We start from the raw sequence: 14,055 nt of genomic DNA, 5'->3' as shown, positions 1-14,055 counted from the left end.
GGATCCTCTGATTTTGCAACTCTGCAGCTCTTACACGCAGAGTTCTCCAGAAACATCACTTGCAAACACATGGTAATCGTCCAATGGATCTCCATCACATTTTAGTGACTAACTTCTCTATCAAGGAGAACTAAGAATATATACAGGGTAACTCCTCTCAACGATCAACCATTCAACCTCAGAGGAGATGAAATTGTATGGAAATTGATAAACCAAAAGCCTATCTCTATTCACATCTATGAACATTTCTGCCATCATCTATTTACATGTAAGGAACATTTCCAGCCAATAATGATCAGGACCACAATTTACTCACAGATACATCAGATATCCGGAGTAAGTAATCTTCGGCTTTCCAGTCTTCAACGTACCTAAACAATATGGCAAAAACAAATAAATAGATAATAGATGGGAAAGTCTTAAACTAGTCAGAGGTAACAGAATCAGATACAATTCCTAATGCAAAAAAGATAACTAGTCTTCAGGAGACGCCAGGCCAAGATTAGAGGGGGGTAAAAAGGGAAGAAAACACAAAGTTCGAACAACTCCTAACCATTTACAAAAACCAAGAATCCCATGCCTTGTCACTTGCAAGAGGGAACTAATTGTCAATATCTAACGAATGAATGAGAAGTATCAATTCCTTCTTTCCTCTTTCACCATGTAGCCTTAATTTGAAAATTTCAACTCAGATCTTTGCACTTCCCATGATTTAGTTTTGTTTGCCTGATCAACATGAAAAAGGCAATACTTAAAAAATTCCAGGAGTTTTACAATGCTATTGTTCATTACACCCACTAATTATTGGTTGTATCAAACAGAAACCTAAACTTTTTAATCAAGTAAGAACCAACCAACTTAAATTGCAATTGTATCCAATGTAAGCTAGCACTTGACCATTAGAAAACAACTAATAGCCAATCGATAGTGATCATCTACAGAATTCAATTCTGAAGAGTATCATTATTTTGTAAAGTCCAGCAAAAGAAAGCATTGCTCCTCTTAGTAGTGCTTTTATTTGGAAACTATATGGTCTTTGGCATAGTTGTCACCACGTCTAGGCGAACCAAGGCGTTGGAGGGGGTCCACATGCAAGTGACCAAGGCGCCTGGAGGCCTTGACAACCATGTTCCTTGAATTTAGAAGAAAATCAATGCAGGAAAATATAAAAAGATGGAGAGAATATCCAAATCCAGGAATTAATTTCAAAGACCAAAGGATACAACTTCACAGCAACCCAGCGACAGTAACACAAATGATATTCTAGGTCATAACAGGCACTATGTAGAGCACATTGTATATCCAAACAAATTTTGTCCAAGCAAGTACTTGAAACTTACACAATTCAATGTACCATAGCACCATCATCTCTTTGTAGCATCAGTAAACATGGCTCGAGTCCAATGCTCTATGTCCTCTGTATGTGATGGCGGAGGAGGAAAATGGGGATACTCCACAATATCCCACCCTTCAGCAAGGCTTTCTGTCTTTCCAGCATCAGACATCTCAGTGGTAAAAAGAAAACTAGAAGCAGAATTGGAAAGGTTATTCTCAAAATTGTTCCGCTGCAATATAACATTATAAATGAGAAAGAGGTAAGAATGGAGGTCCAGATAAGAATATGCCTTTCTTTTCAATTGAAATTCTGCATTTTATAAAGTAACATTGAGGACGAAGGAATGAACATGGACGGAACAGTCAATATATGAATAAAATAAATAAAATCAAACTTCAGTATGTAATGAAAGAAGCTGCCTACTTCTACCAAAAAAAAAAAAAGAAGAAAGAAGCTGCCTAAACATTAGTTTCACACCCTCCCCTTCCCTTTACATTTCCTATAGGAATAGCCGGGGCCCAAAAGAAAGCAAAGTTGTATGTTGGTTATGATCTAGTTGATGATCAATAATACCCGTGCCATTATGGAAGCAAACTCAAAATATACAAGCTTAAATCTCCACAAATTCAAAGCATTCCCAACATGCAGTCAAGGGTCAAGGAACTAGGATTATACCATTATAGGTGTTGTATGAGCACTGTCCAATAAACTGCTCGATGAAATGGCTGAATTTACATTCCATACAGATTTGTTTAGCTGTTGAATTTGCTTGGATGATCTGCAGGAGAAGTGTAAGTGCCATGTAAGACAAGAAGAGAGAAAAATTCGAGAATTTAGAAACTCCAGGAAGTCAAAATAATTCTAGGACATCTCCAAGAAATTCTTATAGAAGGATCCTACTCAGAAATTTCCCATGTAATATACTTTTACACCATATTCAGCCACAGTAGCTTTCAATTGTTTAAAGAAAATCATACTTGAATGGCTCAAAGATATGACATAGGAACATGGAACTAAATCTCAGTATCACAAGAAACCGAGACGAGATGTCATGCGACTTTAAAAAATCCCATGTTTCGACCCAACTCGACCAGTTTCGACCTGTTTTGACTAATTTCAACCACATTTCGCAAGTCTCGACCTGAACACCTATATAAGTGTCACTTATCCCCATCGAAACTTGAGAAATATGCCAAATATCATTAAGTAAAAGCATTTACTTCAATGATATTTGGCATAAATAAGTGTCTGACCTGGTTTCCAGCCAATGTCCAATAACAATATACACTATAAAATTTGGGTCAAAATCACAAGTATCATTTTAAACATTTTTTTTTGGGGTGAAAATAGTTCATGCATTGTGTTTAAAATGTAAAAAATAGGCTGTATAGCACAAATCAGATTAAAAAAAAACCGTTTCTGGCCCTCAAAACTAGTTCATCAAGTTGGTTGGGAAAAAAATCCCTGGTTTCGACCATATCTGGGATTCCGGCTGGTTGAAACTGAGTTCTTGAACCTTGATAGGAACTGTATGTATGCAACTGCAACCAATTAAAAGAAAGAAAGCTATTGCTACCAAAACAAACTACAATAATCCTCCTATGGTTTTATAGAGTGCTTAAATTGTACTCTTAATCTCTTTCACACAGTGCCTATAAAATACACCATTTCTTGGTGGAATTGAATACAGTTCTAAAGAAATTGAGGATTGCTAGACGCCACAGCATTAAGGATATTAGCATCCAGTGATCCATGTGATCTGGATAGCATGTCAAACTAATAGTAACTTAAACAAAAGAGAGAGAGCTCACAGCACACACACTTTCACAGCTAAACTATTATTCAACTGTGTAATCTGATAGGGGGTTACATCCTTATATAAAAACTCAAAAGTATAGTATGAATAACTTTCAAACACTTTAACACCTAGATATAGTCTGACAGACTTAAACAACTAACAAGTAGCCTAATGGAGTAAAACACTAACACTAACTAGATTAGCATTAATGAGACTAATTATAACTAAACTACTAGACTAAAAGTCTAAAACTACTTAATCCCCAAGACTAAGAGGGTCCCCACATGCTAGAATACTGAATTAAAAGACTAAATTCGTGTACCCTCTTTGGACCTAAAATTTAGGCCTTAGAATTGAGCCTATTAAAAATAAGAACATTTAAAACAGATACCTAAAACCAAGTACTATCAAAATAAGACCAATTTTTTCTACGAAGATTTTTGCAGCATACACTTGGATTTTTTTTAACGATAGTTCAATTGTAGCACTGCCAGAGCAAAGGCAACGCCTTAATAATCTAATTGGCTACAAAGAGATTTGGATGGGAGTGCACTTTGAGTTCAATCTTTTATTATAGGATATTAGGATACTCTAATGGTATTAATTTTTTCCAAAGTGTATTCTGCATTTATCTGTCAATATCTATTTCAGTAAGGTTTAATCTTTCCAATATTCCAACTCCTGTTCATAAGCCCTTCCTTAGGCAAAATGTTCTAGAAGCTACATGATATCTGAATTGAAATCAGTTCAAACTTCAGATACTTGTTAAACAAGTAAAGAAGGCACAATAAATTACCAAACAAACCAGAAATTGCTATAGAGTTACACTGCCATAAAATTGAATGGTCACTCATGGGGGACCATCAAATATAAAAGGAAAGAGGGACATATACCTTGAACATGCCATTTTCAAGGAAAAAACAGATCGAACTTCCTTAGAAGAAGATAGTGTGGCCAACAACTTTGCAAATGCTTCAAAAGTGGATGCCTCAGAGGGGACATCTAAACACAATGAATTGTAACAGTATGCTGTAATGCATGCCACACTTTTCTTGAGAAGTGATATCCCTTTCTGCAAGTCTTTGTGAGTTTCAATTGAATGTGAGGAGGCAGATGAATAATTAAAACTACTACTTCCAGCAGCATCCAGATGGGATTTTTTTTCCGACTCAAGTGAAGCAACACCGAAGTTACTTGAGCTTCTATCCGACCATGAATTTTCTCCACTAGTGGAGCAACAATTCTGACGTGGGATAAAAAGCGGATACTCATTGCTGCATAAAACACACTTATATCATTGTGACTGCGCGGATAAACTTAAGATTAGATACAGAGGATAAAATTTTCATCCAAAAATACCTCCGAGAAGATGGCCGGGCATCCCAGTATGAATTTCGTTGCCAAATACGTGAGCATGATCCCTGAGCACATTTCAGAATGAATCATACTAAGAACAATAATGTGAATACATATTTATTTGGGACAAGAAATGAATGTTTGTAGAGAACATGATAAGCTCAATGCATCAGTCTTCGAGGCAGTTCTAAAGTAGTCTACAAAGAATATGCATCAAAGCTTACCGCAAAACCCGAGTTATGAAGTGCAGGAGCAGCGAGGTTATGGACAACAAGATTTAGAAGCTGCATCATATATCTGTTTTCCAACTGATAATCATCAGTATAAACTTGACTCCCAAAGACTAATTTATTTGAATGAAAAAATTAACCAGACAGTATTACATTATTCAAGTCTAGCAAGAAAATGTAATTTCATGTGGATGAGAGGCAAAGAAAGGATGGAAGCTATGTAATAGAACTCTCTTCAATCAAGGAAAGTACAAAACTACAAATTCATGGTCGTTAATTGGTGATTTTCAGATTTCTCTTCTTAGGTTGCTTCTTAAACAAATTTTCAGAATATTCAAGAAGTAATGATTCTGCCTGTATTAACTTTAGGATGGCTACCGACATCAAATTGGTCTCCAATAGTTTACTGCATAAAAATTACTAAACTACAAAATACTACCTTTTTTTAATAAATAAAGAATATATTAAGTGTAACAGTCAACAAAGGCCCAACCATACAGTAGAAGTAGCAAAAGAGCTATATAACAGACCAACAAGATTAAGCGGACATTAAAACTAAGAAGACTATGATGCGACAAAGGACTAGGGATGTAGAGGATTTAAAAATGTATAAATTTGCAAGAAATGAAGATAAGAAGAATGTGGGAAAAGCAAGGGAGAAGAAATATGAAGACCTTTATAACAATCTGAGCACAAGGAAGGGGAATAAGCTATCTATATCTATAAGATAGCTACATTGAGGGAAAGGAAGAGTAGAGATCTCAACCATGTTGGATGTATTAAAAATGAAGATGGTAAAATACTAATAAAGGATGAAGACATTAAGGAGAGAAAGAGAGATTATTTCTACAGCCTACTAAATGAAGACATTCCGAGTAATATTGTCCCAGAAGACTGCATTACCCATCAAGACACCACATGTCATAAATATATATGAAAAATTAGGGTATTTGAAGTAAAAGTAGCTTTAAAGAGGATGAAAGTAGGCAAGGCATCAGGCCCAGATGAGGTTCCAATAAAAGTGTGGAAGAGCTTAGAAATCTGCGGTTTATCTGCGCTAACCAAGTTGTTTAATAAGATTATGAGAACAAGGAAAATGCTAGATAAATGGAGAAGAATTGTGGTTATGATTTAGGTGATGTTAAGAGCTGCAATAACTATAGAGGCATAAAACTAATGAGTCATACGATGACATTATGGGAGAGGGCCATTGAAACTTAGCTGAGACAAGAAATACTATTGCGGACAACCAATTTGCTTTAGCACATGTGATTTACTAGAGATTGTCCCCAGTTTTGGATATAGGAAAAGTAAAGGTTTCCTGGTTTTTCCAGTTTTCCACTAACATAAGGCATATCTTTACAAAAACGGAAAGAACCAGCTTCAAAGTAAGAGACAATTACCCCATAGAGGCGGCAAGCTCTTCCGATGGAACAGAATGTGGATCTAGCCCACGTGGTAATCGTGCATGACATATTTGATCATACTGACCACTGGATCCATCTTTTCTCTCTCCATCTATATTCACCTGGAAATTTCATTCACAACCAAATGATCAGCAATGACTGTGGAAAACTCCTTGTAAAATCTAGTTCATGTTTTAGAAGCCCAACGCCAACTACCAGTAACATTTCCTTGTATTGGGTGAGAAAATACCTTACCTTAAACAGAAAATGTGCAAAAAGCATCTAATTCTAGAAAAGCATAGGAAAGATCATCATCAGTAATATTACCGCACTGATGAGAGCTTTTATCATTTGAAAAAAAATCCTCTAGCATATTCCTCCTAAAATGAAGTAGAGCATAGGATAATACATTCAGAAGTACTAGAACCTAATTTCTATATTTTTGGAGACCCGCAGCTGCAAGAGAGGGAGAGTGACACCATATAGAAGTATGGGAGAGAGAGAGAGAGAAAGAAAGAAGCATGTTGCCGTTGCAGGACCCACTTCTGGTCTCCCTCAATACCCTCTCTGATCTCACTCTCCAGCATTCTCTCTCTCTCTCTCTCCAGTCTCTCTTTCTCCTTTAAAACCCCTCCAATCTCCTCTGTCTATTTCCCTCAAGTCCCCTTTGCTGATAAATCTCCCCCCCCTCTGATCTCTCTGTCTCCCTCAAATCCCCTTTCCGATCTCCTCTATCCATTCTTGTTTTCACCCTCAGATCCCCTTGTTCTCTCCGGAGTTGTCGTCTGCAAGTGGTGCAATTTCCATTCTGGCACCAGCCTCCACCATGGCTGCCCCGGCAACTAAAAGGTACCTAGTTCCTTTCTTCTTTGTTGAGAAAGAAAATGGCAAAATTTGTAAATTTGAGGAAAATAAAGCATAGTTTTGGAAATTTGTTTAAAGATAGGGAGCATTTTTGCCTTACCAAATTTTATTAAAAGGCCAACCAAACAGGCCAAAGAAAGGAAAAGTGCCACCTTTGTACATTTTATTATCCCTGACTTAAAACCCAAAAACATGTGGGGCAAAGACAACTGCTACTGTAGTTGGTGCTTTGCCAGTACAGCACAAGCTCCCAGAAGGTCACGGGTTCGATTCGCCAGTCTTCAGTTTGTATCTTAAGGCTTAAGGCACCGGCTCCCCCCCCCCCCCCAAAAAAAAAAAATGGGCCTCACCTCCTAACTTTCTTACCCCACCCTCCTTGCCAACCAAACAGGGACATAGTGATATGTGTGGGGGCAGTATTCTTGTCACAAGTGTTCTATCACACAGAAAGTCCAAACAAATACCTTAACTGAATGAAAATTAAATAACTTACCCAAGAATTATACTAAGAAATGAAAATACTTAATGGAAAGTCTATATCAAAGGTATATTGGTAGTAAAGAAATGACAACAACTTGGTTTCTTGTGCAAGTTCAGATATATCAAAAACTTGATTAAGCACTTACCCGGCGTTGTGGGAACAATTTGCAAATCTGTTTTATAACCACTGATTGTTTGTGAAGACGTTCAGAAGTAATGGCCATCTGCAGTCCACAGAATAGTTAAACTTTAATAAGATCGACCAACTGCAGTTTCAAAGAACTTAAATGAAAATAGACACATTCATGCAGGCATATAGTACTAAGAAAATGAGTTATTATTGAGTCATGGATGAAATGTAATTACATCGAAGCTTAAAGAGAGTATCTTACATGTCCCAAGCTTTGAGTGCAAATAAGATTTGGGTAAAACTTTTCCAGCTGCTCTGTACGGTTCTTCTCCAACTAGAAAGAAAATGAAAGACTTTAAATTAATGCTGAAGATGTGAAAAAGAGTTAATTTGAGCTTTAGATGTAGGTGGCCACTAGAGCACATGAAAATTAAAGTATTAAGGAGAAATGTACTACCGTACTGAGAGCTGATTCAACCATCTCATATCTAACTTTCAAATCATTAGACATCTTTTCAAGCTTAGCTTTCCCTAGAGGAAATATCAACAGTCAAAAATGTAGAATTAGAAATTTACACAAATATATAACTTAGATTGCAAATGACATTACCTATGAGAGGACCAACCTTGCATGAGTTGTTTCTCTGTAAGATGGAGCTTCTCCCTCAACCTTGAAAGTTTCTCTTCCTGAAGCACTCTCCAGCTGCGCTGATCATCAGCTTTTCCCTGGTAAGTGATATGTAAACAATTGTCTCAACACCTCTAAGAAAATCCAGATCTAGGTTTTAGAGAAGTTAAAATGAACGAACAAATAAATTCTGTGTGTGCTTAGTTTCACCACTGTATAAGAAATTTCTAAGATATCACAGCACCATATAAGTTCATGGCAGACCTTTGCAATGAGCTCCGCACTCAATCTCAGATACAGGGAATCCCGAACACTCTTCAGTGATCTCAAGGAAGTGTTGTACTCATTTAATCTGCAAAATAAGTTATCATCATTGCAGATAAACTTAATGGTGCATAGCTCATTGGTATTGTGGAAGCCAAAAACAACTTTCTTTTTACATGGAACAAATCAACAAACTGTTAAGGAGTCCAATACTGTAATCGTTTCCCATTATCACAGAAGTGATGAAATAATTTAACAAATCAAAGATAGAAAGATATTAGTCAAATGCTCGGTGTTCACTATTAGATCCATGTTTCAAGCCTGATAAGTGATAACCAAGGAGTAACGTATCCTTTCACTTCTTGTTAACTCAGTTTTCAAACCATTAAGCTTCATCAAGAAACAAACTAAACCCTCAAACATTGTCCAACTACAATTTAGAAATAAATCTTACCTGTAATTGACGCAGAGAGTACATATAGAAGCGAGATTTGAGTTCTCGCATATAGCACAGCTACTGGTTTTTCTCGTCATTGTCTGCTACCAAAGAGCCACGACGCAATTTACACAAAGTCCTAAAAGACAAAATAACACAAACCTCAGAAAATTGAGGAAATTCACAGACCTTGTAACTAAGAAATCAAATGAACTACTTGATTAATCACTTCCCTGAAGAACAAAAGCGAGATCTGCCTTAAATCAATTAACGTTTCCTCCCTGAGAAACATCAAACTCTAATTCAATTTTCAAAAATCCAAACAATGAATTTCCAGTTTTGTTGGATACTCAATTTAGGGCTCCAAAAAACCGAAAGCAACACGAATAGGCAAAACGATCAACCACAACAAAACTCCAAACCAGCTGATTTCCCAAACGTATTATTCAACATATTCAAAATCCATATCTTCCTAACGAGAAGGAAAATTTCCGATCAAGAAGAAAAAGATACGCGAGAGAGAGAGAAAGAAATAGAGGGGTGGAGGGGAGCTTACTTGCAGAGAAATACAAAATACAATAGACCTTGTTCGTCATACAATAGACATTAGACGATACGGAAACGAAAGCATCTCGCTCTCTAGCGTGGTTTCCGTCCTGTAATCCACTTCCATACGCCAAACTACGAGCACTGTCTGGGGCGGGTCAGTATTCGGATCTTGGATCCTCTGTGACCCACCACCATGTTGTAACTTGTAAATTGAATGCAAACACGGAGTGTGGCGGAGAAGGCTAGAATATTTCAGGGACCCATTTTTGGAAAATTATACTCTGAGGTTCCCTATTCGGTACAATTTCCTAGTACCTCTAATAAGAGGGGGATGGACCCCACCTGGGCAGTGTGGGACAGGGGATAAGGTGGTCATTTTCACCCCCTGGAAACCTAAGAGGATGAAGATCCCTACTCCCTCTTCCACTATGAGCATCGATATCGTCTAATGGACATGGGAGGGTAGTTTCGACTTTGTCGATAGGAGGAGGTGAGAGAATAGTATAATGGCAAGAGTCCAATCATAAGGTCACTTTACCTATAAGAAAGGAAAACTTTTGCCGAAAAAAGAATTCCTTCATCCATGATCATTAATGCCGTTTATTATTACATTAGGAAAAGGGAGGGGTAATTTCAACTTTGTAGATAGAGCCATGAGTTTGACACAATAAGAATACAACATAAGACTCTAATCATGGGGTCACATCACTCGTGAAGGTGGAATTCTTATTCTATGAGAGTGTAATGATGATACAAGACCCTAGTTATGGATTATATTACTAGCGGTTTCTCTCCTACGAATGAAAGAAAACTTAGTCCTTTCTATATATACGTCTTTATTTAGAATAATGATTAAGTTTTCCTTTACCTATGTGGATATTTGTTTCTCCATTGACAACCTGATCGCGTTATTAGACTCTATCACTAACTCATTTTCTATTGTATAAAGTCGAAAAATACATTTCCTCATGCATATCAAAGGGTCAAGATCTTCATGGTGAAGAGAAAATCTCTTCACCATGTGTAGACCTTTGAATAATATGGTTATAGAATATATATTGAATAGTTAATTTTATATGACTAATTTTTCTTCACTCATGGTGTAAAGAGAACTAAATCCATGGGATCTAACCCTTTTGATTGAATCAAACAATAATATTTTGGACATTTATTAATACGAGGTAGGAATTAATGATGAGGACTCATTGTTCCAAGAGTCTAATTGTATCATCAAATCACCTTGGATGAAGAGATATTCTCTTCACCAGGGTTTTAAGAGTTGGAATCGGATCAGCCAATGCCATTACACATTCCGCTTACTTGAATCTTGCTCTTCATTTTGGATGTTTAGGTTATGTTTGAATGCCAAGAAAATAAAAGAAAAAACATAATGAAAAAAAAAATCATGATGATGCAATGATTGATTTATGTGTCTATCTCTTTCTTCAATTCTAAAATTTTTTGAAAAATTTATTTTCTTGATATCCAAACCTAACATAAGGCTATAGTCCATAGAACATGGTCGTCAAACTTTCAAAGGAATAGTTTGATAAGGGAGACAATTTTTTGCTACTCAAACTGTTAAATTTCCAAGCCTTTGATGCTGTTAGACCGGTTACTAGTAAATATATAAATTTGTATTCAACTTCATCAAAACATTTTAGGGCAATAGAAGATCTGTCATTTTTTTGTCAGGTCCAACCTTCACCAAAGGTGAGGTCCCCAGAAGGGGGGAAGAAAAGTTGAATTACAATGACTTTTCCCAAGACTTAGACCAACGCTCAACTGCGACGTCAACAATCCAAAGATCTATCATTCATTTCTTTATTTTGTCAAGTTTTAGATTTTGAATTTTCAAATTAATCTATATGTGGAGTTAATGGGAAAATCCATCATGAAAAACTCTCCCTAATTTTCTCAATGTTAATAGTGTGAGGTGGTGGTGGAAAAAGATCCTCTCCAACCATCCATCCAACAGCAAGTAGAACTTAGACATGTATCTCCAACTGTTGACAGGTGTTGGGATGCATGTCTAAATCTTCTCAACCGTTGGATGGATGATTGAAAAAAAGTTGGACGCACAAGTAATTGGCGAGGATCCGGATCCTTATCGTGAGAGGGTTAGGCAATCCCATTGTTCAACTTTAAACAAAAAAATACAGAATCTTTGGCTTCCAAGCACCAATACAAATCCAAGATACTTGATCAAAATCTACTTGACACACCCTCAAAACTATAAATGCCTCCAAAACAAACCTCTCTATCTTCTTTAGTTCTTGCCATCTTATGCCCACTTTAAAAGATTCATCCACAAATCTATCGTTATCATTAGGAATGTAAATGAATAGTCGAAATCCATTTTCGTATCTATATCTATTTAGTACTATCCAAATCCATCCGAAAACTAAACAGATACAAATTCGGATAGGCTATAGCTATCCGAAAAACTATATTTACATGTAAACAAACCAAAAACTAATCGGATGCAGATATAACACTATCCGAATCGAATCCGATCCGTTTACATCCCAGTTATCATTACTCCCCTTATATATTGAAGGTCAAAAATACCCTTCATGGTTTCCTATCCAAGATAAATAATGAATGTGGGTCAATGAAACCTCATCATTATTATTATATTTATAGCTTGGATAAACACTAAAACAAGACCAACAAGAAAAAAAAGAGGTGTACCTAAATTCTCAATAGTTCACACTGGTCTAGATCTTCTCTTGCTATAAACCCAACCCAGCTTCTGGTTATTATTATTGTATGTAGCAGATCATCATGAACAAAACTGATCAGTAGCGGGGTTTCTCTTTTGAATTCTTTCCAACTCTCTGGATTTTCGAAGCAAGAAAAGGATGAAATGTCTCTCTGCGTTTCTTAGCCGCTAATTCATTTTACAAAAGAAATTAACGTGCATTATGTACATAGTTACAGGTTACATAAGAAGGCGAAAAATTTATACCCAAAAAAAAATAAAAGAGAGAGAAATCATCGACAGCGGTGATTGGTGAAAGTGAAAGAAAATCAAGCTGAGAAGAAGCCGTTGACGGCAGCGAGACCAAGTTCAGATTTAGGATGGAGAGTACTCTTGGCGAAATCGAATTTCTCTTGAGATTTCCTAATCCAAGAGAACACATCGAGGCTCCGATGAGAAAGAAGAGAGACGCAATTAGAGACCAAATCGAGATCGTCACTTTGGTTCCCACCTGCTTTTTTAATGCTCCTCCTACTCTCGTAATCCTCCACAATCAAGAGAGCGATATCCGCCATTTTTTTTCTCTGTAAAAGTATAAAATGCTTCAAAGCAACAAAAAGAAAGAAAGAGAAGTGAAATTTCTGAGTACTGGATTGTGAATGTTGAACATCGTTGCTCTCTCTTGTCTTTATATATAATAAGATTTGGAGGAGAAGAGGGGGGTGGTTGGGTTTCTGGTTTTTGGATAAGGCTGACAGATTTATTAAACTCTTTTTTTCTTTCTTTTAGATAGATTGTGGGTGATGATCTGCAGAGCACTTGGTAGTATATAGGATTAATTTTGTTAAAATTAATTTTTTTTGGGGAATGTTCTATGTCACTGAGTCATGATTATGCTGTGTGGGTCGCGCGACTGATCCCGATTTATTTAAAACATATGATTATGATGTGAATTAAATAAGATAAATAGTATTGATGAGATATGAAATGACCATCCTACCCCTGAAACGAGCTTCCTGTGTATATTTCCATTGGTTATTTGGTTGGTGCAGAGACCAATCTCCAGAACAAAGAACGCATTCGGTTAATACCATTTTTATCCCTATAGAAGAACAGAGAAAACCGTCCTATGAACGAAGAGGGCAATTCCGATATGCTACGATCAGGGTGACGTGGGTTCGTTCATGTCCCAATGTCCCATCACCCATGTCGAGGGAGACTCGGGACTCGTGGAATGGGCGGTGGTGGAGGTGGTATATGCCGCCCACTGGTTAGTTATTGAGTGGTATTTCAGTTTGGTCTCAGCCTTGGAATCGCGCTAACCGCGGATTTCTCCAATGGCCCACCCGAAAAACATATCTGGGTGAAAAAGACTTCCGCTTATTTTTTTAAAATAAATATAAAACAAGGGTCTGTAGCTGCTGCAGTGCTGGACCGGTTACGCCCACAAGAAATTACCAAACGTTGATGAGAAAACACAGAGAGAGAGAGAGAGAGAGAGAGAGAGAGAGAGCTTAATGAATCTTAATGACCTCTGACCATTTATAACCATTTTGGCATTTTCCCCCCATCCCAGTGCCCCCAAACAAGCATAGAATAAACTGTTCCCTATAAATGCGGATCTATGTTTTTTTCACCCATTTACTCCCACTCCGCAAAACCTCAACAAACAAATAGAGTCTAAATTGTTAGAAATCCCATCTCCCACTCTTCACCAATAGGTGCAGGAAAATTTATCATCCACATGGAAACATATGATCAAGGAGAAGAGAGGAAATGATATAATTAAAACCTGTGAGAAGCTATGTGGGAGGCCTTTTCACTTGTTAAAATGACTAAATTAGTTTTATACCAAGTTTTCCTTCTACTGCTAC

General features: G+C 36.9%; 1 protein-coding gene across 5 annotated transcripts; it reads right to left on the bottom strand.

Annotated features, from left to right (window-relative positions):
- Positions 1-208: 208 nt before the first annotated feature.
- LOC122665522 lies at positions 209-12,765 on the bottom strand. Of its 5 annotated transcripts, none has more exons than XM_043861681.1 (14): positions 12,693-12,765; positions 8,947-9,067; positions 8,493-8,580; positions 8,227-8,326; positions 8,058-8,131; positions 7,863-7,934; positions 7,617-7,694; positions 6,124-6,248; positions 4,715-4,787; positions 4,494-4,555; positions 4,028-4,408; positions 2,012-2,114; positions 1,341-1,565; positions 209-371 (listed from the first exon to the last, which is right to left on the bottom strand). In XM_043861681.1, exons 2-13 carry the CDS (start codon positions 9,024-9,026, stop codon positions 1,365-1,367), a joined length of 1,437 nt encoding a protein of 478 aa, XP_043717616.1. In that variant the 5' UTR covers positions 9,027-9,067; positions 12,693-12,765; the 3' UTR covers positions 209-371; positions 1,341-1,364. The 5 variants fall into 5 exon arrangements, with proteins under 5 accessions (XP_043717616.1, XP_043717610.1, XP_043717626.1 ...); XM_043861675.1 differs by lacking the exon at positions 12,693-12,765 and adding an exon at positions 9,118-9,259 and having other exon boundaries at positions 8,947-9,029; XM_043861691.1 differs by lacking the exon at positions 12,693-12,765 and adding an exon at positions 9,162-9,259 and having other exon boundaries at positions 8,947-9,032.
- Positions 12,766-14,055: the final 1,290 nt, after the last annotated feature.

This window comes from Telopea speciosissima, chromosome 1 (assembly GCF_018873765.1).
Source record: "Telopea speciosissima isolate NSW1024214 ecotype Mountain lineage chromosome 1, Tspe_v1, whole genome shotgun sequence".
NCBI classification, from domain to species: Eukaryota; Viridiplantae; Streptophyta; class Magnoliopsida; order Proteales; family Proteaceae; genus Telopea; species Telopea speciosissima.
The sequence above is the reverse complement of the archived record's forward strand: the minus strand, read 5'-3'. Positions and strand labels throughout refer to the sequence as shown.

What these genes read in the sequence shown, in the direction of transcription:
- LOC122665522 (XM_043861681.1), bottom strand. Translation starts at nt 9,026, where the DNA reads ATGACGAGAAAAACCAGTAGCTGTGCTATATGCGAGAACTCAAATCTC. An exon ending in GAGCTTGCCGCCTCTATGGG is followed by an intron (nt 4,788 to 6,123) that starts GTAATTGTCTCT and finishes GTTGGAAAACAG; the next exon opens with ATATATGATGCAGCTTCTAA. An exon ending in CTCATACAACACCTATAATG is followed by an intron (nt 1,566 to 2,011) that starts GTATAATCCTAG and finishes GTTATATTGCAG; the next exon opens with CGGAACAATTTTGAGAATAA.